This window comes from Pagrus pagrus (genome assembly GCF_965226575.1).
Source record: "Pagrus pagrus genome assembly, chromosome: 4".
In the NCBI taxonomy this organism is placed as follows: domain Eukaryota; kingdom Metazoa; phylum Chordata; class Actinopteri; order Spariformes; family Sparidae; genus Pagrus; species Pagrus pagrus.
The window spans coordinates 9942635-9968147 of NC_140188.1; the positions used below are offsets into that span (position 1 = coordinate 9942635).

Sequence of the window (25513 nt, forward strand, 5' to 3'; positions counted from 1 at the left end):
GTGGTGAAATTTGACCAAATCTGTCAAATAAGTTTGTTTTTGTCTTAATTTCTTTCCCTCTCTTGAGTAGTTGTTGGTCACAACATTTAACTAGCCATGATTTTTAGAAAGATCAGTAAAATCTGGCTGTTCTGTGAAGATGGTAATCTGTCAAAGCCAGGGGTTTCTGAGAAATGTGGGCTTTTGTCCTCTGATGTCAAATGAGTAACTGGTGTGAGCAAGCTGTATTTGTTTGCCCACACAGCGTTGGATTAAGCACACTTTGGCAATTAATACGTCATGTTTCCCGTCAATTATTTAGTTGTGTCACAGTGTTATCACCTGCTCATTGAAATGCAAAACTGCTAAGCGTGTCAGTCTTCAATATTTAACCCTGGACAAGTCTCCGTAACTGCATTTACAAACAAATAGTGGCTTAAACAAGGCCCGATCAATGCAAGTTGATGTTTAACTGCTTGCTGAGCAAGTGCCAATCTTTTCCTCTCAGGAATTCTGCCATCCACAGTCACTTAGTCGCTCCTTTTTTGGACAAGGCAGCAGGTTTTTTACTAATTTAAATTGAAGGTAAGATCAAATATTTTCTCATAAACCTATTGGAACACTATGGTACATCTGAATAATTTGAAGATTTAGTGGAATATGCTCAATTTTACTTAGTTATTCATGGATTGCTCATGATTGTGCTTGGTCTGCAAATGGGTCTATGGTGCTATACTGTTTTTTTGTCTTTAAACATTTGCATATTTTATGTTCATGTGAAGACAGAACCTCTCTCACCACCACAAGGCTCAAAACTTTTTGCCTAGACAAGTGAAATTTAGTGCATAGCCTATAATAATGTTTTATTGCACAATAAATCTGCAATATTAGGATGTGGTTCAAGACAGCCTGGATATGAGAGCACACACTTTGCAGTTTCTTTGTGGAGATTATGTTTACAAATTCCAGTTGTGTGGCTTTCAAGTTTTAGGCATACTTCCAGATGATCTGGGCTCCTTCAGAAGAGAGGGTGACTAAGTAGAACGAAAGTGTTTGAGACCAGCAGACTATTCTTATCAAACTATAAACAAAAGGTGAGAGTTTTCTGTTTTTAGAGGTTTGAATGTGAGAGGTATATTATAAATCTTAAAAAGTAGCCAAGTGTTTTTTCAGCCAACATCATTTCTCTCTCTTACAGTTTTGTTATAAGGACATGGACTTTCATCTGACACTCCTGTTCATCTGTCTCTGCTGCCAAGGAGTCACTGTAAAGCCCTGAAATTATTTATAAATCACTTTTAAGATTATGCTTGACTATATAACACTGGTAAAAAATGTTATTTTCTGCTATCTTCCTGCTCAACAGAATGCTGAGGTGGCAGACAATGAGTCAATCCCTTTGGTGCCTCTCATTCCTCTGATGCCCAGCCACCCCATACAGGTGAGAGGCAAAAATAGAAATATTTGGAAGTTTTTTTGTTTTATTGTCCTCGTTTGTGCTGGTCGTCTAAATTCACAGAAAAACGTGTCCTTGCATTTTTAACATTTGTTCCCATTCCTGCCTTTAGAAAGCAGAAAACGAAAGTACACCACAACCAGGAACGGCACATACCACAGAAGCACCTGAAAATGTAACAGGCACAACTAATAGGACCAACGGGGGCTCATCAGAGGAGGAACAAGATGAAGATTGTCTGTCTATTGGCCGAAGCCCACAGTCCAGAGAGGCCATCGCTGCTGCCATCCAGAAACTCGGAGTGCAGCTGCTGCAGAACCTGGAGACGACGGCAGAGCAGCCAAATGTCATCATATCTCCCTTCAGCATATCATTAGCGCTCTCCCAATTGGCTTTAGGTATGCATGTCCTGCTGCTTTTGCTCGGCACATTGTGCCTAAACAGCCAATTTTCCGCATGTATTTTCTCACCACATTGAATAAATTGTGTCAGCAATTTGCCCAGGTTTATAGTCATCTGGAGACCCTCACTGTATTGCACCCATCTTCTTTACAGGTGCAGTAAATGAGACACGGGAGCTGCTGATGCATCATCTCCATGAAAACACTCTCCCCTGCTACCACCAGTCTCTGCATAATGTCTTAGAGCAGCTCAGGAACAATGACCTGCAGATTGCCACACGTATCTTCCTGCGCCAAGGTTACTACCTAGAAACAACTAGGAGAGCATTTTTAAATGTATTATTCATTTGCACAGCTCCTGCATGCAGAAACATTTATCTTCTTCTCTTTTTAGTACTGATTTAGGGAGCAAGTTAAAGAGAAATGGAGTCTCAGAGGGTGTGTGTTTATTATGTCTTGTAGAGTTTAAGCCAAAGCAGGACTTTGTCCATGAATCTCAGCGGTTATATGACTCGGAGCCAGCGATCTTGGAGAGCCTGCAGCAGATAAACGACTGGGTGGAAAATGCAACAAATGGAGTGATGACCGATTTCCTGTCTGCTTTGCCACCCAATCTTCTCCTCATGCTCATCAATGCTGTCCATTTCAAAGGTCAAATGTCCTCTTGTTCATCTTTTTTCTAAGATTAGTGCATTATTAGCATTCCCTGAGATCCCAGTGGAAATTTTGAGTGAAATTTCCTGTTTGTATTTTACTGAGACACCCTTGTCCACCTTACCCACAGGAGAGTGGAAAGCTCGATTCGACCCACGCTTCACCTCCAGAGGTGTGTTCTACATTGACGACAAACACATGGTTGATGTGGAAGTGATGGAAGATGCCAAACATCCCTTGAGTTTATTTATTGATAATGAACTGGATGCTCAGGTAAAACATCACTCAGTCTTTATGGTTTAATCTCTGTCCCCATTTTATCATGCAGGTGGAGACACTACAGATCAATGGGGTAGCATTTTTAACTGATAAACATGGCCATGAATCTTCCCCAGTTGATTACTTATATTCAGACGATTATTTTCTTTTTTGCAGTTTTCAGTTAAAACTTCTCTTATATAGTTAAAAATGCACTTCTTTGCAGTTTTCAAGAACAGAAATTCTTGTTTCATTTTGTTGAAATATTAAAGTCAAAGGTTTCTGCAGAGGAACTTTTGGATATCTCTTTTATCACCCATAAATCAGAAAATACTGTCAACAGCCATCAGAAATTCATTTTTTGTCATGTTTTTAGGGAATGAAATATTAAATTAATCAGGCTATGAATTATTGATGAACCAGCCCCTCTGTAAAAACCTTCAGAATATAGTTAGCAGTTGGATTGGAAAGTTTGGTGCATGTAAGTTATGGCTCTGAGTATGAGAAAAACTCATTTTGAGAAAATGACCCATGTATTATAAAATCCCACTCAATTTTAGACAAAAATGGTAAAAGGATCCAAATGTTAACTAATAGATATTACCTTGAAACGTCCTCCTGTTGAGCACTTATATTAAGACAATTATTTTTTGTATAAGTTAATTATAAGATTTATAGCCCCAAATCTAACAATGCATCATGCATAATGCATGAACAAACAGTGTTTTCACCTGTACTGTCTCCCCTGAAAAGAGACTTAAATTCCTATCACAACCTCCGTTTCACTACAACATAATTTCTTCTTCCCGTGCAGGTAGCCAGATTCCCATTCCAGAAGCTCATGAGCTTGTTGGTGGTCATGCCTTTGTCTGGCAAGTTGAATGTGTCTTCACTTTCTGCAAAGCTGAATGTCTCAGACCTGTATAATCGTCTGCCCAAGGAGAGGGCTGTTCAAGTTAAAGTCCCCAAATTCAAATTGGAGTATGCTCAAGAGCTGCAGGATGTTTTTACCAAATTGGGTATGTCCTAATTATTTTCCATGTTTTTTTAATGTTCTTTTCACCACATAAAAACTCTTATAACTTGATGGAAGTTGTAAACATGCTCAAATCGACCCTGTCCTCTCTGCTCTGTGTTAGGCCTCGGAGATATGTTTTCCAGTCCGAACTTGGCTGAGATTGCAGACGGCCCCCTGCTGGTGTCCAGCGTGCTGCACAAGTCCGGCATGGAGATAAATGAGGAGGGTGCAGAGGCGGCTGCAGCCACCAGTGTGGTCATCTCAAGGGCATCCAGCCCCGTTTTTCACCTGATCCAACCCTTCTTCTTTGCCCTTATGGATGATACGACACAAGTGCCGATCTTCATGGGTGTCATCAACAACCCAAATCCTGGAGCTCCTGTGTTGCAGAGAGGAGACCAAGGAAGCAAAGATAAAGTGGGATTCCCATTTGATAAGAATCATGTTGGCACATTTGGAGGCCCACCTAAGTAGGGACTGATACTGTTATCCCAGGGAAGACCAAGACCTCTATGATTGTACAGATTAAATGTACAATATCACTTAGCTGGATCAGAATGTGTGAAAACTTCATATGTGTCTTTATGTCATTGTAGAATAAACACACTGCGTAACCAAGTATCCCATGTAAAAAACAAATATTTCTTTGAAAAGATGTAAGTTTTGCTGCATGAGATGATTGTCCTGGTCAAGTCAACTCTTAAAATTATAAGATGATACCAGAAATGGTTCATAAAATGTCTACAACCTTTAGATTTCCAAGGTTTCAAAATGTAAGGTCATTGTCACACCATGACTGCACTATTTTGTATGTAGTTTAATTTTGAAAGATGTCATCTAATATCTAATGAGGTAATAAATCTTAATAATTTGAATCACAACCTGTCAAGGTCATGAGTTTTATTGTCTCCTTGAGCTAAAAATCTGTTACTGTGGCTCAATCTGAAGGCAAATTGGTGCATTTATTATAATGGGAAAATATAGAACTGATTGCAATTTAACACGCATACATACATATACATTAACTTAAAATGTACTTAGGCAAGTTTCTAACTTGTAGTTGATAGTACTGTCCTGTCAGTTTTCCCCCAACTATCCAAGGTTTTGTTTACATGCTTTCAAACAATAGTTGTCGTGGAGTACGAAGTCTTCTACTTTCCTATTTCAGCGAATGTACCGTAGTGAGCGCCTGACGTCACGATAATGTTTGGCGCTTACCTTCCTGTAACTGTTCCCCGGTCAGTTTGTTCGCGTTTGAGTGTTGTGTACCGATAAACTACAAACTGAACTCAGATCAGTGAGCGGAAACGGAAACCGGAGCAACACAGACGGCGCTTGGCGCGATTGTCCAAGCTGTTGGCGGCAACGGCACAATTCACCGAGTCCCGTCAGTGTCAGACGTATTGAGTTGACTGTCCGGATAAAACTTCAGCAAAGTCGCGTTTTTGTCGCTAATTCACCTCCTCGCAGACATGACGAAGCTTACAGAGGGCGCGATAGAGGTAAGGGTTTAAATAATGAGCTAAAACATGATTTTTAAAACGAAAAACTGCCGCAGTTGAAGATGAATTGGTGCAGTACGAAGTGCAGTCTTTGTTCAGCTGGTGCTAGCAAGCAGCATTCGTTTGTTTTTCCACTGAAAGTCCAGCAAACAACGGCGGTTTGTCAGCGCTAGCTTAATGTTATATTAGCAAAGCTGTTAACGTTTGCATCTTTGGAAAATAGCAACGTTAGCTAGCGTATACACCGTCGAAGTTGAGCTCTTGAGGTAACATTTGATGTGATAGTTGAGTTATCTTTGTGCAGATACGACATTTCCAACTGGTTTCAAGTGAAACATCGTGTCAAATAACTTCTAGCTCGTCAACAAGTGGTTTAAGCTAACCAGCGGTTTGTGTTTACAGGCTATATCAAATGGCTCCGGTGGCACCGACGTAGTGCTTCAGGTGGCGGTGAGTAGCAAAAAACAAAGTGTTTCCTTAACGTTACTGTTCAGCAGCTTAACATCCCTGTTGACAAGTATCAGATTATTCTGCAAACCAAAGCTGCATCCTCTTCAGGGTGGAAAAGTGCATTTAAGATCATATAACACAGCTCAAACTCAAAATGTTACAACATGTAGAAGTTCACAGCTCACTGAATGAGGAGTTTGTGTAGTGTAATATACTTGTTTTTATAATATATATTTAACATTTTCACATATCACCTTTCAGAATATTCGCAAGATTGACGGACCAAATGGTCCAACTCGCTTCCGGGTGATGATGAGTGATGGGCAGCACACTCTGTCCTGTAAGTACATCATTCCTCCAGCACAGCTGCCAGATAAATACAGAAAAGCAGATGGTATTATTATTATAAAGTATTATTATTTGTTCCGACTGATGTTTAGATTTGATGTTATGATTGTTTATGAGCACATTATAAAGGGTTTACCAGTAATCATACAATTAACCTTCTTAAAAACTGTCCTGAATCTTAAATCTCCGTGCTGATATTATCTCTCTAAAAGGTGAACGTGGCTGGCATTTGGATGGGTAGTGCAAGACAGATGTTGAATAATCTGCAGGGTTTGATTGGCTTTTACAGAAGATAGTGTTTTCTTTTTTTTTTTTACTAGACACTGGATGTGAGCTATGCACGAGGTCAAAGACTGGCTGTCTGTTTGGAGTGAATGCCCCCCAGCTAACAATTATTTGTCAGTTATTAACAATCATAATGGATCAACTAATAATAAAAATAAGGATAAGGAAGGTCTGCATTAAAACATCAGAATACATGTTTATGTTCTGTTTTATGTTACTTTGTTCCGGTCCGTATCTTTCTCACTTCCCAGTTTGAGAAGCAGTGCCCAGGGTTTACCTTTCCGTCCGTGTGATCTGGAAGATTTCAATGTTTTGAACAAATGGGAGAAATTCTTGTCAAATATCATCTTTGTTTATTGATCTTTTAAAACGGTTCATGGAGACTGCTGATGCTGTGCATCAACATCCGAAAGCGTCTGTGTTTGATGACCTATGAATGAGACTCAACAATAGACTTATCTTTCTTCAGAATTACTTACTCCAACTTTAATACAATTCCAGTTGCGCTTAGAGAGATTTATTTTCACCCCACATTTTGACCAGAGAGATTTAACAGATTTACTTCAACAGATTTTCCTTTATATAAAAAAAAACAAACAAATTATCGGCTATGGGAAACCCTGCCATTTCCTTAGTTGAATGAACCAGTACTGCCCTGTCTGATTTTCTTGGTCACTCTTCTACACCTTTACAGCCTTCATGCTCTCAACTCAGCTAAATTTCATTGCTGAGGAGAACAAACTGGTCCCGAACTGCATCTGCATGCTGAAGAGGCATGTGACTAATATACTGAAGGATGGACGGTAAGCAGTTTCTCTACACATTTCTTATCTTTGTATCCAGACTGTCTGTATAACTGTGAGCATATTAAGTAATTATTTTCCAAAACTAGACACATACAAGGCTACTTTCTGCTGTTTATGGTGATGTCTTATTACAGACGGGTGATAATCATTTTGGAAATGGATGTCCTGAAGTCTGCTGAAGATGTAGGAGGAAGAATAGGCGACCCCACTCCTTACACTGAGGGTAAGTCTTCGAAACACAATTTTTCATATTTGCTGCTTACTGAACATTTAATGTTTGTCTGAAAGCAGCGCTCAGTAAATATTATATAGCAGTATGAAGTGAGATTGATATTTACATATACACCCATACATGATGGGGCACAGTGTCACTGCAGGCTCAGACTAATCTCAACTCTTCCTCGCAGGTAAGGGTCCACAGGCAGCGCCAAACCCTGAACCCCGTCCTCCACTGCAGCAGCAAAACAGGAACGAGAGTGAGCACAAGTTTTTATTTTTAACTCTTAAAATGGATGAATGAAATGATGAAAAGGTTCAGAATACAGATGAATGCACTACACAAACAGTACATAAGTAACCACCAGGTGGCAGCATTTCTCTACTGCTTCCTATAATTTGGGTGACCCACAGATTTACAGGCCACAAGTAATTCTGAATCCGCTGAGGAACCTTTTCATATTTTAGCTTTCTCAAGAGTTTTTTTTATCGTGTGTTATTGATGCTCATTTTCCATAGCCTCTTCTTTTTCATGCGACTGCTTCGTATCATGTAAATCAAATCAAATCAAATGTATCAAGCCTCTGTTGATGGGTAGCTGTCTCTGCCGGTCATTCATTACATTTATCTTGTTTGGATGCACAAACAAACAAATACATTGCAACACAGGGTACCTGGAGAGTGTTCATTGACCCCCATAAGCAAACAGATTTAAAAAAAACACTGACAGTTCATGTAAAAGATAAGCGGTGTAGCACTGCAGAGCAAACATCTTGGACCAGGAGAGATCTGCAATCCAGCTGTCGGAAGGCTTTTGCTGTCCTCCAGTGTATGTCATAGCAGGTATTCATCCCTCTAATCTGCCATGTGGGAATTGAGGTTGTGGCAAGCACCCTCCTCATCAGCACAGTCATTGTTCATTTCTCTGTATGTGCTGCTTGATCTGGGGGCTTAATTACCAGAAGTGCAGTGGTTGGCAAAGTGGGAGGACTTAAGTGGACACTTTGAACTCTAATCCTCCGCGTGAGACGCACACAAATCAAATGTGCAGCGCTTGTTCAAACGGAAAATCTCAAAGTCAGGCAGCCCGGCTCTCCTGGGGAAGAGCAGCTCCAGTTTGTTATAGCATTTCACACTCTGCCCTGATTCTGTGAAATGTGAATCATCCTTCTCGCCGCAATGCTGGATCACACATCTCCAACAACTCGCTTTGACAAGATTTTTGTTTCCTGCTCTTTCCTTTTTCTCAACTCGAGAGTCAACGGTGGTAAATTTACTTTAAGTCATTAGTTTTTTCTTTGATGAAACTTCCCTCATGAAGTGAGATAATTACAGTGATCAAGCAGTTGCAATCCAAAGAAATTGGATTTTTTGTAATTCGTCTCTGATGAATAATGTATGTGCCTCTCTCTTGACTCCTCTCCATCACTGCTCTTCATGGATCATTTATTTTTCTCCTCATTCCTCCAGCAGTGAACAGAGGTTTCAGTAAAGACTTTGGGAAGAAGGCCCCATCTGCCATGCCCAGTACTCCAGGGGGCAGCTCCAAAGTAGTGCCCATCGCCAGCCTCAACCCCTACCAGTCCAAGTGAGTATGTTTTCCAGGCAGTGGGAAATGTCATGCCAGCTTGGGAACGACTTCCAGGAACAAGAGTATAAAAAAACAATGGCGTCCGCAGCGGTGTGTATAATACTGGCTGTCATGTTTTCAGAGAAACCAAAAAAAAAAAGAAAAAGTAAGAATGAACCACTGTGATCATTCCTGTTTCACAGTTCCACCTTGCAGCACCAACAGCATCGTTCCTTTTTCCTTTCTCACATGTGGATCTGCCAAACACAGGTGTTATTGATAACAGTGCTAATGACTGCATTCTGTTGAAAAGCGCCAGTGCAGGACTTATGCTGTTAACTTCTTGGCATGCCCTAATGTAACTGAGCCAACTTTAATTTCATTAGCTACACCTGTGCTTTTCTCTCCTACGAGTAATCAAATTGTCCATGAAAAGCCTGTTTCAGATGAGATAAATAAATAGCCCTTTTAACACAGAGATCGTGCAATACTGCAGCAATGGAGACCATGACCCCTTTGTTTATTTACACTGAACCATACAAAGGCGGTGTGTGATCGATAAAATATATATATAAAATTTCTTTTTAGATGGCATGCTACCTGTACCTGTTATAAGGCGGTTGAGTAAGGCGGTCGAGTAAGGCGGTCCCACACCTAGTTGTCTCCCCACTGTGCAAGCATTTTTAGTTGGTGCTTGTCTTCTTTGAGTTGGCTGCTAACTAAAAGCTAGCTGCCTTTTTTAAATCTCCCGTTGGAGCGTCACACGCATAACATAACGTTACACCCCTGTCCTGTCCCTCACCCTTACTACACAGACATCGATTTGGCACTGTTAACTACGTCTACTGTCGGCTCAAATGCTGGACAACAGGGGCTCATAATGCATGTTCTGCGTCGTCTATACACTTTGCCATTAATCCACAGGACCACTAGAGGGCAGGTTATTAAAAGGTTGAGTTGGTGAATGAATACATCTGGATAAAAGATTACATTCTTGGTCCATGAGGGGCTTTAAAAATGAACACTGACCTGAATAACCTCTGACTTGTTTCTGTTCGATAGGTGGACCGTACGTGCACGTGTAACCAACAAGAGCAGCATCCGCACATGGAGCAACTCTCGTGGTGATGGCAAACTCTTCTCCATGGAGATTGTGGATGAGAGTGTGAGTGTTATTGCGTTCTCACTGTTAATTTTATGTAAATAACCTACAAGATGTGAAGAGCTGGAAATCCTGCACTGTGCCTGACCTACTTTAATATATAACCAAATGCAATGTTTTATTACAGGGAGAGATCCGAGTGACTGGTTTCAACCAAGAGGTGGACAAGTACTTTGACCTTATTGAGGTTGGCAAGGTGAGACGTTCCTCCAGATAATGATACAGTAGTTTGTAATTTTCTGCCAAAACTGTCTTTCACTGTCCTGTTGGAGACGGATTTGGCGGCTGACTGTTCTAGCAACAGCTGCCAGTACTTTGTGAGTTAAAACCACGGAGACTATGAATGAGTCATCTGGCTACACTGTACCCGTACAATAAGCGGCTTATGATCATCTGCCAGCCTTTGTTGATACGACTGTCTGAAGTCGTATCTTGTTTGCACCATTCAGTAAGGTGAAATGCTCCCCAGATCTGTGATTAACACCAGGTTCATCCATCTGTACGGGCCAGGTCTACTATGTCTCCAAGGGCTCCCTGAAGATCGCCAACAAGCAGTACACATCAGTGAAGAATGACTATGAGATGACACTCAATGGAGAGACCAGTATCATCCCTTGCGAGGACAGCTGTGATGTTCCCATGGTGCAGTGTGACTTTGTCTCAATCGGTGATCTGGGGAACAGAGACAAAGATGCCATTATTGGTGAGATGTAATACAAACAAGTATTTCTGAACCCAACCTGTGTCGTCAAATCAGTTTCTTCTCATGTTTCCAGACTGTATTGAGACAAAACTATTAAACTGGGCTTAAGTCTAAGTACAAACACAAAGACATGACATACTGCCAAGACAGAAAGCCCTACATATAGCCCTGAAAATGTATCTGTAAAAGTTGTGCAGAATCCTCAAACTGGATGTCTTTATTAGAAAATGCTTCTCCCGATATTTCAAGTATCTTTTGATTCAGGTTTAAACTGTCAGATTTAAACCCTTGCATAGTTCAATGTTGTAACAAAGTGAACGGCTGGATAAAACATTTAAAAGCGGCCTGTGTAAGATGTTCAATAAACCTCACCTACAGTCCCAACAGGTGAAAATATATAGTGGAGGAATACAAATATTAGATCAGTTCATCCCTTGTTGTCTCTGTAGCAGGCTCACAGTATGTAGGGATGCATGGCGTGAATGTTTCAGCCGTCACTGATAATATAATTGATCATTTCACAATTGTATTTTAAAGTTAATAAGTTAATAGCTTGATGATTAATCACACTTGTGGTTTGGAGGCTAAGATGTAGTGCATGAAGATGGATGATTTAATGTTCAGTAGCTCTAACAAGATTTGCTGCGTTAAAACTCATAGACTTTCCCTCCTCTCAGAACCCTTGCAGTATGTGTTGCAAATTGCAGTAGTGTTGTCTTTTCCTGAAACGGTTTTTGGCTGTCTAGTCTAGCCTGTGTGGCTCTACCCAGGTGTGGCAGAGGGCCACCATTAGAGCTTTAACTTGTTTGTCTTTATTTTCTCGTTGTCTCTTTCTTTCTTTCGTCTAATATTGCATTTGCCAAGTCAAAGAAATACATTTTGTCAACCAGTACCAATTAATGGCCACTCATATAAATATCCGAGTCTCGGGCTGATATTCATCTTACATCTCTGGTCCTACTTTAGTTTTTTCCTTTTAGTTGTAGCCTCATTTGTTCCTCCCAAACTGCTACACCTCCTAAATAAAGTCATATCTAACGCCCTAAAATATTGTGTACAGTCAGCTAGTCGGTCCGAATTATTAGTTGAGACTTATTGAGATACTTGCCCTACCCTACTACACACTGTGTCATGTCAGTCACTCAGTATCAGGCCCTGTAAACCCTTTCAGGGCAGAGCTCGAAGCACAGTGTGCTCCTATGCTGCATTGTTGTGATGAGATGATCTGTCTAGTATGAGCTGTTTTTTTCAGTTTGAATGGTGGCCACATTTTTCCAACTGATTTTATGAGACATCAAGTTTGATGTTGCTGTGATGATGATGATGATATCATGCCGTGATGATATCATGCCGTGATGTATCCTGCGCTCTATACAAATGTACAGAGAGCAGAGGTGTGCAGCACAGTGCAGAGGAGCCATTACCCATCAAGCACAGGTAGCTTATGTTTGTGTCTTCAATAATTCCTGGTGCGTAAGTGCACATTGCTTTCCCTTTATGGAGGACTGGAGCCTAAACAGATCCTAATTCTCTCCAGCACAAACCAGCCAGCCATCTGAGGTGGTCCTAACCACACAATAATAAGCTATAGCGGAGGATAGTTTGTAGCGGAAAGTAGAGCCGGATATGCTGGGAGGTTGAGGTAATTACAGTATACGAGCAGAGAGATAAAAGTGGTATTAATAAAACTGGTGACAGTAACAGCCTGTAGTGCAGATTGGCTTTGGGCCCGATCGCAGAGCTGGTGAGAAAATGAACCTGCTGTCACAGGTAAAATGAAGTGATAATAATTAGTCTGCTTGTAATTGTGTTAATGAAGACTGTGGCTTGTAGCTCTGTTTGAGTAATTTCTCTCCCACATAGCAGTCGGCATCAAAGTTAAGTTTTCTTCATCATGGTTTAATGCATTTACAAACCCTTAGCTCACTGAGGCTGTGGGTTTATACCTTAGACTATGAGTAATGTTGGCAATGCCACTCTTAATGCTTGATTGCGTTAGTCAACAAAGTATGCTTCAAGTGCATTGGTGGAAACAATTAAAGCCCGTTTCATGGAGTTTCTCCTACATTATGGATGTTAGTTCCAGGCGCACAGGCCAGTGACCTCACACCTGATGTGAAATTAATGAATCACTTATTTCCCAAGAGCCAATTTGTGCTGGAAACCATGAGACCTAGAGTGACCCTTGGACGTTAACGCCACAATCAATATTTATGATATGTATATGTGGGAATAATCTGTTTATCTGGACATTAAACTATATGTGGTTCTCTCTATGCATGAGTCAATCAGTTCGGGAAGAGAAAAATAGATCCAGTGTCAACTGCTAATGTTTTTTAATGTTCTGATTCATGTTTCCCGCTACAGATGTGATTGGAGTCTGTAAGAGTGTGGACGAAGTGACCCGCCTCACCACTAAGTCCAACAGAGAAGTGTCCAAGAGGACACTCAATCTGATGGACATGTCTGGGAAAGTGGTGGCTGTCACACTCTGGGGAGAGGAAGTGAGTATAGACATTAGATGGAGAATAAAAGATGTAATACGGTAGTGCAGTCGTTTAAATTGGTGGTGAAGAGTCAATATCAGCCTTATAATGCCTCAACATGTCAGTTGTAACAGTTATGCTATCTTCTCTGAACTCTTGTCTTTTCAAATGTTAATCATCGGAGAACAACCAGTTTTAATAACAGAGAATTTGTGAAACTGTTTTAACCATAAGACCTTTTTTATTCGCCGTCGGAGGGTGATCATTTGCTACAATTACTATGAATAACTGAAGCTAAAGTAGATCACACATTCAGCAGGTGAACACAAAGACGTTAGCACCTGCAATACAAAGAGCCTAAAATAAGTGCTCTCTTTTGTGAAGTTTTGGTTTACTTTTTGCTGAGACTGTCAGATAGGTGTTTGATGAGAAGGGTTGTTCAACACATTTGCTGATCACTATTCAGCAGCAGAGTCAGAGGCATTTAACAACCTGTGCAGTGTTTAATGGAGGTGTATGTGGTTGGAAGTGTCGACTGAATTCCCTGTCACAGGGTGATAAAGTAACTGTCCTCCTGCAGTTGATTTTTACCTGTGGCTCAGAGGGACTGTGCTCAGTTCACCACCATTTCTTTCCTCCTGACAAGAAGCACAGTGTTCCCTGTTTGTTTGTTCGACAGGTAGCCCTTTACCAGAGGGACTAGCTGAGGTACACAAGATGTATAGTTTATAAAGAACAATGGCATTGCAAGAAGCAAGTGTTGGATTTTCCCCTCATCGCTAAGGGCTTTAATGTTGCCCCCTCCTCCCTTATTGTTTTTTCTCAGTTGGTGTCCTCAGGTTATTATTGAGAGGAGCACTGAAAAGCTATGAAACTGAAAATCAAGTTACTAGTCATTTTGGAACTGAGAAATTAATAATGTGTTTATAGTGCATAGCTTTGGAGGACTGAAACTGCAAATATCAGGAAGAAATAAACAAAGAAAAAGAAAGGGCTTAATCAATAAATGAATTTCCCATTAAAAGCAGACATTTATGAAGATGTAGAAAGAAAATACAAGTTTGGAAAAATATGGGGGAGGGAAATGCTAAGAGAAAATAACACAATGACTGCAGAAATGTGTGCCTAAATATTTTTAAAATGAATACATTTGATGGAAAAGTAATGGGAAATTAAATAGGCTAGTAATACAAAGGTAAAAAAGTACCAACACACCATAATAAATGAAATGAAATCCAAACAAAAGTAACAACAAAGTATTAATGACTGTCTTTCCTTTGTCTCTTGCTTTGTGTAGGCAGAAAAGTTTGATGGCTCTGGACAGCCCATTATAGCAATTAAGGGGGCGAAACTTTCTGACTTTGGAGGCCGCTCCCTCTCTGCATCCTTCAGCAGCACCGTGATGATCAACCCAGACATCCCTGAGGCATATAAGCTCAGAGGCTGGTAAGTGAACCTGATGCTCATAGATAATGCAGTGCAGAAAATTGCTTATATGTTCTAGCAATTGTAAACCCATGGCCGAGGGCTTTTATAGCAAGTATGAAACACGGTTTACGTTTAACGGCAAAAGGATTTCCTGTATTTATTTCCGCCTGTGATGCAAGTATCACTGTTGAAACTGAAGTAGTGATAAGATTTAAATGGCAGGTTTCCATTTCCCAAGTTGCAAGAGTGCATGCTCTGATTCTCATTATCAAGATTAGTTTTCCCCCATTAGCCACAATGTGGGGGGTGCCTCAATGAAGCATTACATATAAATGGAAATCATACGTAATCTGTGTAAATGCGTTTTTTACTCCTCTAATCGCCTTTCCAGATGAAATGAAATCCAGACTAATTTATGTGTGATTATGTTTTTCTCTTACTGTATGTGTGTGTGTGTGTGATGGTGCAGTGCACATATTCTCATGTTTGTTTTCACTTGAACACAGAGGATTATGTGGAAATAAGGCCAGGTATCTTTTCTTTGCTGTGGTGAACTGTGTACATGTAGTCATGCATATTGCATTTATTAGAAGTACAAGAGCCAAATGCAGAGTGGTAGCATAGTGCGTTCACACAATTAAGGCATGTGACTCTATTCCTTGAAGAATTTCAGTTGGATTTTCGAGAGAAACATTTAAGACTCAAGCTTTCATCTTTTCTTCGGGCTCATGTGCCAGTTCCTCGATTCCTTCTTTTCTAAATTATTTCCTCTCCCTGGTGTACAACACGACCAAAAATAACTATGCTCTGCATGCATGGATTTTGTCAGAGGTTAGAATAAAAGACATTTCTGTTGTCTATTATTTTTTAACAAAGACATCATCTGGTCAGTGTGTGGTGTTAAGGTTTATAGTGACAGCTGTATGAAGTGGTACAGGTCGCACATGATTGATATATGATGCAGAGGCCACGTGGACCAAGGCGGGAGTTAATACTCTACCTCACTCCAGCACTGTGGCATACTGATTGATCCATCCTCCTTTATAGATTTTACTTAAACAGGCAGAGTCTGGCCCTCCTCTCTGACATGAAAGCAAATGTCTCCATTTGTGAGTGGAGATCCGGTCGATTCCATCAAACACATTTCATCTGTTTACCTCCCAGTACAAGTGTCTGCTCTGCACTGAGGAATAAAAGACAATAAACACATTTATTTTGTGACAAGTCTAGTGCAGTCTCCTTTCCCGCCCTGACAAATGTAGCTGTGAGTATTTATACATGATCAGAGGATCTGATCTGCATAATCAGAGCAGTGAAATGTGACTCGACTTTAGAGGTGAGATGGAGGCAAATCACAAAATATGCTAAAATGTGCCTCTTTAATCAGATGTCTTGGCTCATGGTAATTTCTTGATGATAGTTTTAGCTTCAGCCTCTGGCTTCTCTGAATATTTTTAATTTATTTCATTTCTCAGAATGCCAACTGCTGCTGTTAGGTTTTCTTTGTTATGGGATTATTTTGTGTTCACGTTGTGATAAAAAAGTGCTCCATTATCAGGACCACTCCTGGGTCTTCTGCATTCGTTTACCTGAACACCATTAATTCCTGAGTCACATATTCACATCCCTGTTGTTGGAAAGGCCTTTTATTCTCCCTGTGCACGTCCTTCCTGTTTAATGATGGAAGGCTTGTCCAGTCACTTCTCACTTGAACAGCCAGATATGGCCATCATTAAATTCTTGTATTGGTTTATCCAATGCAGAAGAGCATTTGGCCGATATTGCTCCTCTTTGGACAATGGGTTCCTGCAGGTTTGCAAGCATCCGCTAATGAACAGTTTAAAAGTCACAGATGGAAGGATGCCAGACCTGACTCATTACTCTCGATCCAAGTCGATCCGAGTGAGAACAACCGTGAAGACGAGATCGTTATGCAGCATTTCTGAGAGCTGTCGCCGGCCTCATGCTGAGAAGAGGATGGAGAGAATAGCCTCTTTAGTTATTAATCTTTATTTTAAAGCTGCGTTAGAGATATCTAGTAAGGGAAAGTGCGTTTTTAGTGCGTGTATTCATCCAGGCTGCAACTAACTGACAACTGACTTATTTTCGATTAATCTGTCAATTATTGTTTATTATTATTGTTATCATGATGATTTTGTTTTTGACAGAACCCAAAGTGACATCTTCAAGTTGCCTCTTTTGTCCAACAAACAGTTAAAAAAGACTTTTTACTGTCATAAATTATGAGAAAAAAGCAGCAAATCCTTACATTTCAGAGGCTGCAACCAGCAAATTTTCATGGTTGCAATTAATTTTCTTTAGATCAACTAATCGTTGCAGCTCTAGTTTTTGTTGGAAGTCTGCCAGCTGTTGAATATATGTGCGTTTTGTTGTGCTGGTGATAAGCTCGGGTCTCAGGATGATACTCCTCTACCGTGTGTCCGTTAGTGATTGTTCCATATGCTAAAATGTGAATTGTGGAAAATGGGACAAGGCAGCAATTCAATTAAACTCTGAATGAATCTTTTAATGGTTATTTTTTTTTATCTTGCACAGAAGCACCCAAAGCTTTTACCTCTATCCCTTTACTGTACAGCCAAGCCTGCTGAAACATCATTGTTTTACTCATGCGGAGGCGCCTTAATTTGATTGTGTTTTGGCGCAGACCTTTGGGACTTCCTCAAATGAATAGTCTATCCTTGGTGGGCTGTTGACTCAAATTCATGCAGAGTATTAGTGGTGCTGCTCAGCACTTTCCAGTGTGCTTATAAAAAAGAACGCTGCCCCCTGCACTAATTATCTTGATGTTGGATTAATCTGGGGTTTTAGTGTGCCGTTGGTGTGCATGTACTTTATGCCCCAACCAGCTTTTATTGAGATTACTTGACACAAGTTGCCAACTTGACATTAAATCCAAGTTCTTCTTTGTAAACATTTTCAATGAAAAAAGTCTGACTTCACAGTCACACTTTGATCCATCTAACTGTGCACATGCAGTTGTCCATTAGGTGGCAACAGCACATTTAGAGAGACACATTTAGACCTTCTCCCATACTGTCAGGCAGGGTAGTCACTTTTCTGTTAACTACACCTCGTCATGTTTGTTCCCAGAGCTTGACGCTGTCAACCTCAGACATTCACCACCGACTCATTTAGTCACACAAGTCCAAGCTGACATTTTCACTGTCTGTCTTATCTTGACTCCAGTATTTCCTCATGCACAGGATGCATCATATAGCCTGGGCAGTAATTATGTCAGCCAAGAAGCAAACAAGCTTTAACACGGCAGTCTGGTGAACATAATGCCTCATTATATCATTGGCTGTTATTTTAGCGAGATGCTTCCCTGTGCTGTAATGATTTGAAAAAAAAAATATGGAAGAAATACTAGCTGAATTAGTGGAGCAGAGTTATTAACTGAATTGAGTTGGTAACTGTCTCACTGAGTGTTTAAAACCAAATTTGCATGCTTACTCATATTAGTCACAACTGTCAAAGTACCTACTGAATCAGCTCAGTGGTATACAGTGGTTAATTAACTCTACGCTATATTATGTTTTGTTTTTGACAAGACCTCGTTTGACCTTGTTTAGTCAATACATATAGAGTAGAACCAGTTATTTCCATCATTAGTCAATCAATCGGAATTTAGTCGGCACACATTAGCTTTTCCGATGACGTTATTCATCTAAAATTTTATTTAAAAAGTTCACTGTCGTTAGTTGGAGACCTAATTTACCTGTTAAAGCAAAACAATGTAGAAATTGGCATTTTGTGTGATTTGGCGGGCCCCTGTAGTTTGAGTGTCATAAATTCTAATCTCAAGTCTGTAACAGTTTGTCAGATGTAATGTAGGTGCTAACTACAGACAACTCATTACGTCATAACAATGTTACATGTTGAAAACTTGTATGTTGAAGTAAACATGTATGTAACACATGTTGTTTTAAGGAAAATGACAGCTTGAGTTTACCCAAAACTAGCAGTTAGCCTGAGATGTCACTGTTGGGTAGAAAGACGATAGCAAAGCAACACAGCAGAAACGGATCCGATACATAGACAGTTTATTGACTTATACTCTGTTGGAAGCTACAATTTTTAAAAACATTATAAAAGGTTTACAAAGATTAAAAAAACTGTTGCCCTTTCTTAGAGGGATTAATAATTTGTTAAATATGATGTCTTTTATTTATAGAGATATGCTGGGGTCAAGTTTATTTGAAACACAGCATAACAACAGGTTAGCAGGGAGTTCAGTTTGTTTAAATTCCTTCTTTTGTCAGAAAAATAATGTGGCATAAAAACAACTTGTTCTGTTTTTCCATGATACACTTGTTCTTTTGAGCTTTGTATTGGACAAGCTCATTTAAATTCAACTATTGTGACACACTGAGAGTCTACTGATGCATGCTGAACAGTCCTAGGGTCTATGAATGACATGTAAATGTTAAATTGCTGTATTCTCGCACTTTTATTCTACTGTACAGTGTTTTCTTAAACAAATGGTTTTGCAATTGGAGCCTGTGTGATCTGTCTATTAAGAGAAGATATAAAAACTCTACGGCGATTCTGCCAGGCCAGAATAAAGGAAAACATGTTTTTTAGTCATGTTTGCATTAAAATAAACTAAATGTGGCTTCTTAAGTTACTGTTCGCTCCATGTTGGACCATATGTCACTCACTACTGATGAAGTGGCTAACACCAAGGCACACACAGCATGTGGTAATCGTGTTTGTGGCGTGTTTGCCACTCTCAGCCCAGGCATTAGAGTCTTAGCCCGGAGCTGAGAACTCTGCTTACTGAGACTTTCCCATCATCCCCCATCCTGCTTCTTCCTCTGACACCTCTCTGCTCCTGTCCTGTCCTCGCACATCGACACACTGACATTTGACATTTATATGTCATGCACATGCATGTCTGTCTCCAGTGATCCATCTCTGTCTTCCTGCACATAGTTTGACTCTGCTCTGAGCTGGGATGTGCATGCTTTCAGTTGACTGTTGCACATTTCCTGCCAGGTCTAATTTGTCCTCTTTGTGTCTCCTTCATCACGATCACTGTCTGCTGTGCCATTTCTGTTTCCCGTGCTCCTTGCTGTCTCCATGATAGAAACAGTCGCAGCCTGGCAACTAGATTCTGTCACGGTGGCATCTTGTTGAGCCTTTTACAGTCCTTTTAGGTCTGTCAAATCTGATGTCCAGAGCAGCGTGTAACACTGTGAAGCCTCACTAGTCTGTAGTCCTACCTTTTTAAAGTGTGATGCATTTTTAATCATCTCAGCTTTGTTGTCACTACATCTTCCTCCTCTGCAGAACATCAGTCTCAGGATAGTTGTTGAGCCATGATGGAAAACGGTATCTCCATTTTACCTGATTTGATTTGTCAGAATATCTTTTCACAAGCTCCTAAGTGGTCGGTACAATTAAAGCACAGCGGCGCAGGTACACCATTGAGGAATCTGGTGCCACCGTGAAGAATTGCTCACATTTGTCAGTAGGAATGGGAAATTGGCAGCCTGTGCGTCACCCTGGCCACACTCTGAACCGTTAATGGGGATATTTTCAATTAGTCATGCCTCCAGGAGCAAGGCATGCTCTCGCTGTATTTACAACCTGACCTCCCCATTGTGCCCCACTCTGCCTTGTGGCCAACAGATTAGTAAGCTCTATTGATCTCTCTGACCATTTTAAACCGATCCTTTTTTTCTCCCCCCTACTGCATTTTACCTCCACCCATCTTTCTTCCCCCTTCTTCCCTGCCTTCCCTCTTCTCCTCCTTCCTATTGTCTTCCCTGAATTACCGAGAACATTGGGCGAAAATGGGTTTCTGATATCACTGTAACAGCCCTGACCCTGGCCAGCTCATCTGTCCCTCTGCTGTTGATTCATTTCACAAGCCTCTCAGCTTGCCTTGCTTTCAGCTAAGCCATCCCTGCTTTGACAAACACAAATGGATGCTCTGCTTGGGACAAGATTTTTTTTTTTGCTAACAGTTAAATGGACAGCCTGCAGCCTGTTGACAGCCATGTGAACAGCAGCGTATCGTCCCTTGCTTTGTTGCAGATGTATTAAAATGAATAAAGCTGCAAAAGTAGACCTCGGCATACCAAGCATGAATCCCTCAAGTAGAAATGCAGCTTTCCAAAGTTGATTTTATCCAGGTAAAAGCAGTAATAACTACTAATATAATATATTAAGAGCTGAAAGCTTAAGTTAATGACCAAGAATTAATCTGCAGTTAATCATTTACGATTTTTTAAATTGTCTCTGCTTCACAAATGTGAATGTTGTCTAATTATCTTTATCGTCTATAGTATTTTCAATGTATGGTGTCTCCAACAGTGTACAGATATTTGGAAGCCATTTTCACCATTCAGGTTGGCCTGCCATGTCCTAATCACCATGTGGCAGGCCCCCCCAAAGACTTGTCCACAATTTCATACGATTATTGTCTTTGTATCTCTTTGTTGTTTTGAGATATGGCATCATGAATTCATAATGGTGGAGGGAGGACCAGATGCACAACGTACCTCTGGAATACGTGTTTAGTCTTATTTTTAGAAAACCAGACAGGACAAGAAATATTATTCTACCATAGAAGTGTGTTTTTCTGTGACTGAAAATAAATCTGTCAACTCTAGTGGATGTTATGCACCAAAGGATATATTCTTTCTATATTATTTTCTATTCAAGGTTATAAGTGTGTAACACCACTGTTGTGAATACAAATCCCAGGTCTGTAACAATTTGTCAGACATAATGTAGGTGCTAACTATAAACAAAACTCATTACGTCATAACAATGTTATGTGTTGGAAAGCTTGTGTCTTGAAGTAAACATGTATGTAACGCTGTGATCCTACCCTCTCACTGAAGTTACATAGTGCAGAAACAAGTGATATGGGGCAGAGTGGCTGAGACAGAGACACCATTCACCCTGTTACAAGACACTGTACCATCAACATGAATTTGAAGCTGTTATTTTAAGGTAAAAAAGTTATATAATATCTCTTTTTAAATAGTCTTTAGATTCTGTCTAAATATTGGCCCAATAGGCAGAATATATCCTTTGGTGCGTAACATCCATTGAGTTTACAGATGTATTGTCAGTCACAAAAAAAAGGATGTACAAGAAAAATAAAATCTTTTTTATAGAGTTGAAAAATAATGACAGTCGACATTTACGTGCCTACTTCAAAATAATGAATGGGGGGAAAAAAGTTACAGGCATCATTTTTCAGTTGTGTAAGAGTGAAAACATAAAACATAAAAAAAAAAAATTTATTTAATAATTAGTGCATGAAAGGGTTAAACTTCTCTAATCTTGGTTTTAGAGTGCTGGTCGGAGAGAACAAACTTTAAGAAATTGTGACACATTTTTGCTTGTTTGTTTTTACTATGTGAGGACTAAACAATGAATCAAGGACACAATCAACAGATATAACCCTTCGTTACAGCCCTACAATATACTTGGTTGACTGCAACTGGGGTCAGATGAGCAGTGACCGGTATCCGTTCTGTTTAACATAGGTATGACAAGGAGGGTCACACCATGGAAGGAGAGTCTGTGACAGAGATGAAAGGTGGCAGCGGCGGTGGAAACACAAACTGGAAGACTCTATCTGACGTTAAGACGGAGCACCTGGGACACGGAGACAAGGTACACACACGTGGTCGGCTTGGCTTTGACGTGCTCAAACATTCAAGATATGGTAACTCGAGACATATTGTTATTCAAGGATGATTCTTTGAAGATATTCAAGGACAAACTGAAAGACTGGTGCTGAATCCCAAACAACAAAAATGAAAGTGCTCGCAGTCAAGCTGCATTTGTATATGGTGCACACTGCAGGTCTGTAAAGCCTCGCTGCAGTGTAACCTTGTCACTCACAGCTCTGCTTTGCAAAGGTACTTTTTAGCTGAGAGTCAGCATGATGAATCTTCATAATCGACTCATAAAATCACTGTAGCACCAGGTTTGTGCACTTCAAAGAAGACCACACAAAGGTTCCCGATCTTCCTCTACTCATTAATCCCCCTGTATTGTCGGTGTCCCCTTACAGTCTTGGTGTATGTTCATGGTGAATGTCACATTTATCTCTAGTATTGATTACAAAGAGTACGTATGCTCTATTCGGTGCCCTCTGTAATGAAATTACCGCCCTCAGATAAGTAATGTGTTTTTTAATTTCCCTCTTTTTTTTAAATATTTATATTGTTGAGGGAAATGGTGCTCGCAGTGCATAAATTGTTCAGACCAGATAATGTGACCTGTGCAGAGATCTTAACTTGTCTAATTTAACATAATTTAACATGCGCTGCACATTAGTAATCATCACAGTATGACGAAAACATCCCATTAAGACCAGCTCAGTTAATAGATGCAAGCGATTATGGGAGGGCACAAAGATTCTGCTCGGCTGTAAAAGACGAGTACAGTGTTGGAGGTGGAGGGCTATACTGTCTATTTGGAAGCTGGAAAAAGACCTGAGAGCTCAAACAAAGAGAAATGCAATAAAACATGGATTCAACAGGATCAGCATTCTCAATTATGTGAAAAATATGTTTTGGTAAATAATTTCAGGATTTCTTTGTTTGACCATGACCTGCTTCTGTAGCACTCACAATTCTCTCTTCTACGTCCAGAACTGCAGGATTCCCAGTCACAGATAGTAAATGGCTTATTGTTCCTCCATATGCCTCCTGTTATTGTAGCCACTTAAGTGATTTGATCATCTGGAGGTCTACGATGCAGCTCATGCAGCCGCATCTATTTCTTTTCTTTCACACTCGAATCCTGACTGTAAGCAATAGCCCCCCTGTCAGGTGGAGGGCTTCTACTGGCATTAGCTCCCTGCGGTTCAGGAGGAAATGTTTGACCCTGGGCTATCAAGGCTCTTGCTCCTCCTCAGCATGGCGTGTGATGAGACCCGGTACTGACAAAGGAGCTGAGCCGATGCTGTCCTCAACCCCTCCGAGACATCCCATACACAGGGGGCATGGGGGTCAGGCCTCTCAAGACCCCCCTTAACCAAAGTCTGTTGCAATTAATTGTCCCTGTCAAAAAGTCTTTGTCACAATCTCAAGTTTCCACATTGCACATTCCCCGTGCCCTCTCTGACAGTAACTGGTCACCCTCCTCTTGTTTGCTTGACACTGCATTTGTAAAGACCTGTGACAGAGGAGAGAAACAGGTTCTTCTGTCCTCTTCCCAGTGTGGCAGCCCCACTCAGTCACACGCTAATTGAGGAGGTATTTAGTTGATTAATTGGACCTCTTTTGGATAAGCAGCAGAGGTTGATGCGTGGGTTGTTTTTGGTAAAATCAAAACAGTAATTATAAAAGCATAGCCAGCGGCGTCTTGTGTTGGAACAGGATGATTTTCTCTTATTTTGCTGCTGTCGCTTACCACGCTCTTAGGGGCTTTTTATTTATCCAAACTGACATGAAATATCAATTGTCCTGTTTTAGAAGTTAATTGGGAACAATTACCCTTTGCGCACAGAAGCAGTGGTTAGTGCTTGGAGAAAACTGAGAGGAAGGAATCGATTTTCTTTGTACTGTAGGGAGAATTCCTTGTTCGCCCGCTTAGCAAATGTTAGAAGTGTCGGTAAGATGATGTTTTTTCCACTCAGCAAGGTATCTTTTGACCTTGTACAAAGTTCGAAAAAAAAAACTCGTCTTGACCATGAAAATGGTTCAGAAAAGTCGGATCACAGAAATATTTTAAATGTTAACACACCTGGGCCCTATTTCCCCATGTTTTTGTGCCTAAGTGACTAATGGGGACAGCAATTTTGAGAAATTGGTCCAGTATTGAGCGGTGCCACTGCTGCTAGCAGTTATGAAACATGCTGCAATGTAATATGCCACCTTCAAAGTACCCCCACTTAAAGTGCTTGTTTTGTCACCGACAGGCTCCGGTTGTTATTCCGAGTGTCTGACAACCTTACGGAAATGATCCCTGTTTATTAAAGAATAAGATCCTTTTTGTTTAACCAGAAACAGCCACTATTGCGTTTGGCCAAAGCCACCAGACTCCATTTGCAGAAACATTTATTTTATTGTCTTAAAGAGACTTTCCAACTTGACAGAAACAAAGTAGAACTCACCAAAACCATCTTGTTATGTTTTAACAATCACCAACTCTGGTTTGGTTGAAAATCACTTGATTCACTGCATTCAATTTGAATATATTCTAGATTCTGGATATATTCTGGATCTACAAGCTGTTTATCTGATGTCCACCCCCCATCTTGCTCCTCTCTGCATAGTTTCACATCTAACATGGTGATTTAAGGGTTACATCCAGGTTTGGAAAAACTCTTGCTATAGATTTCTGCGGCCGTACTGCATTAATATAGTGGCATTATTGATTGGTTGATGTACTTAAATGCTTGTTGCTCTGCTCCCCAACCCTAAACGGGCCCCTTTGGCCTTTATCAAAGCATGCAAGGGCCCAGTCTCCTCTCTGTGGTCACAGCTGAGGTTAGTGGTAGAGAAAGACTCTGTCCAAAGTAATCAGCTGTTGGGGTGCAACACCTATCTGTCGTGTGCATTTGGGCCTGCCCTGCACGAGGGAGCCCTTCAAGAGAAGTAGAGGTGATGTGACTCATCTGCAAACATGTCAAAACATTTCGTCTCTTTACAACATATGCAGAGCCTCGTTTTGTATTCATCTATTTCCGTCCGATGTGAAATTTGTGTCACTTGCTCAGGTGTTTTCTGTGCCAACAAGAAATGTTTCCTGAAGGCAGCTGGTTTCTAAAGTTTGCCTCTCCGCTCAAAAGCA

At 40.5% G+C, this 25513-nt stretch overlaps 2 protein-coding genes across 5 annotated transcripts in view; both read left to right on the top strand.

Moving 5' to 3' along the window:
- Positions 1-143: 143 nt before the first annotated feature.
- serpinf2b (serpin peptidase inhibitor, clade F (alpha-2 antiplasmin, pigment epithelium derived factor), member 2b) lies at positions 144-4647 on the top strand. Of its 2 annotated transcripts, none has more exons than XM_084350722.1 (10): positions 144-564; positions 965-1073; positions 1153-1246; positions 1346-1420; positions 1548-1833; positions 1991-2134; positions 2299-2487; positions 2621-2763; positions 3563-3767; positions 3888-4647. In XM_084350722.1, the coding sequence occupies exons 3-10, from the start codon at positions 1193-1195 to the stop codon at positions 4238-4240; spliced, it is 1449 nt and encodes a 482-aa protein (XP_084206848.1). In that variant the 5' UTR covers positions 144-564; positions 965-1073; positions 1153-1192; the 3' UTR covers positions 4241-4647. The 2 variants fall into 2 exon arrangements, with proteins under 2 accessions (XP_084206848.1, XP_084206847.1); XM_084350721.1 differs by having other exon boundaries at positions 1178-1246.
- Positions 4648-5040: 393 nt separating this feature from the next.
- Positions 5041-25513, top strand: part of rpa1 (replication protein A1) — a 28431-nt gene continuing 7958 nt past the window's right edge. Inside the window, exons 1-13 of one of the 3 annotated variants that reach the window (XM_084351485.1) lie at positions 5041-5268; positions 5671-5718; positions 5980-6058; positions 7046-7154; positions 7292-7380; positions 7565-7633; positions 8847-8961; positions 10006-10108; positions 10233-10301; positions 10616-10808; positions 13176-13312; positions 14592-14740; positions 22252-22381. In XM_084351485.1, the coding sequence (XP_084207611.1) occupies positions 5239-5268; positions 5671-5718; positions 5980-6058; positions 7046-7154; positions 7292-7380; positions 7565-7633; positions 8847-8961; positions 10006-10108; positions 10233-10301; positions 10616-10808; positions 13176-13312; positions 14592-14740; positions 22252-22381 (1320 nt within the window). In that variant the 5' untranslated portion in view covers positions 5041-5238. Of the gene's footprint in view, positions 5269-5505; positions 5535-5670; positions 5719-5979; positions 6059-7045; positions 7155-7291; positions 7381-7564; positions 7634-8843; positions 8962-10005; positions 10109-10232; positions 10302-10615; positions 10809-13175; positions 13313-14591; positions 14741-22251; positions 22382-25513 lie in introns of those variants that run through there. The other 2 variants (XM_084351484.1, XM_084351486.1) reach the window with 2 other exon arrangements.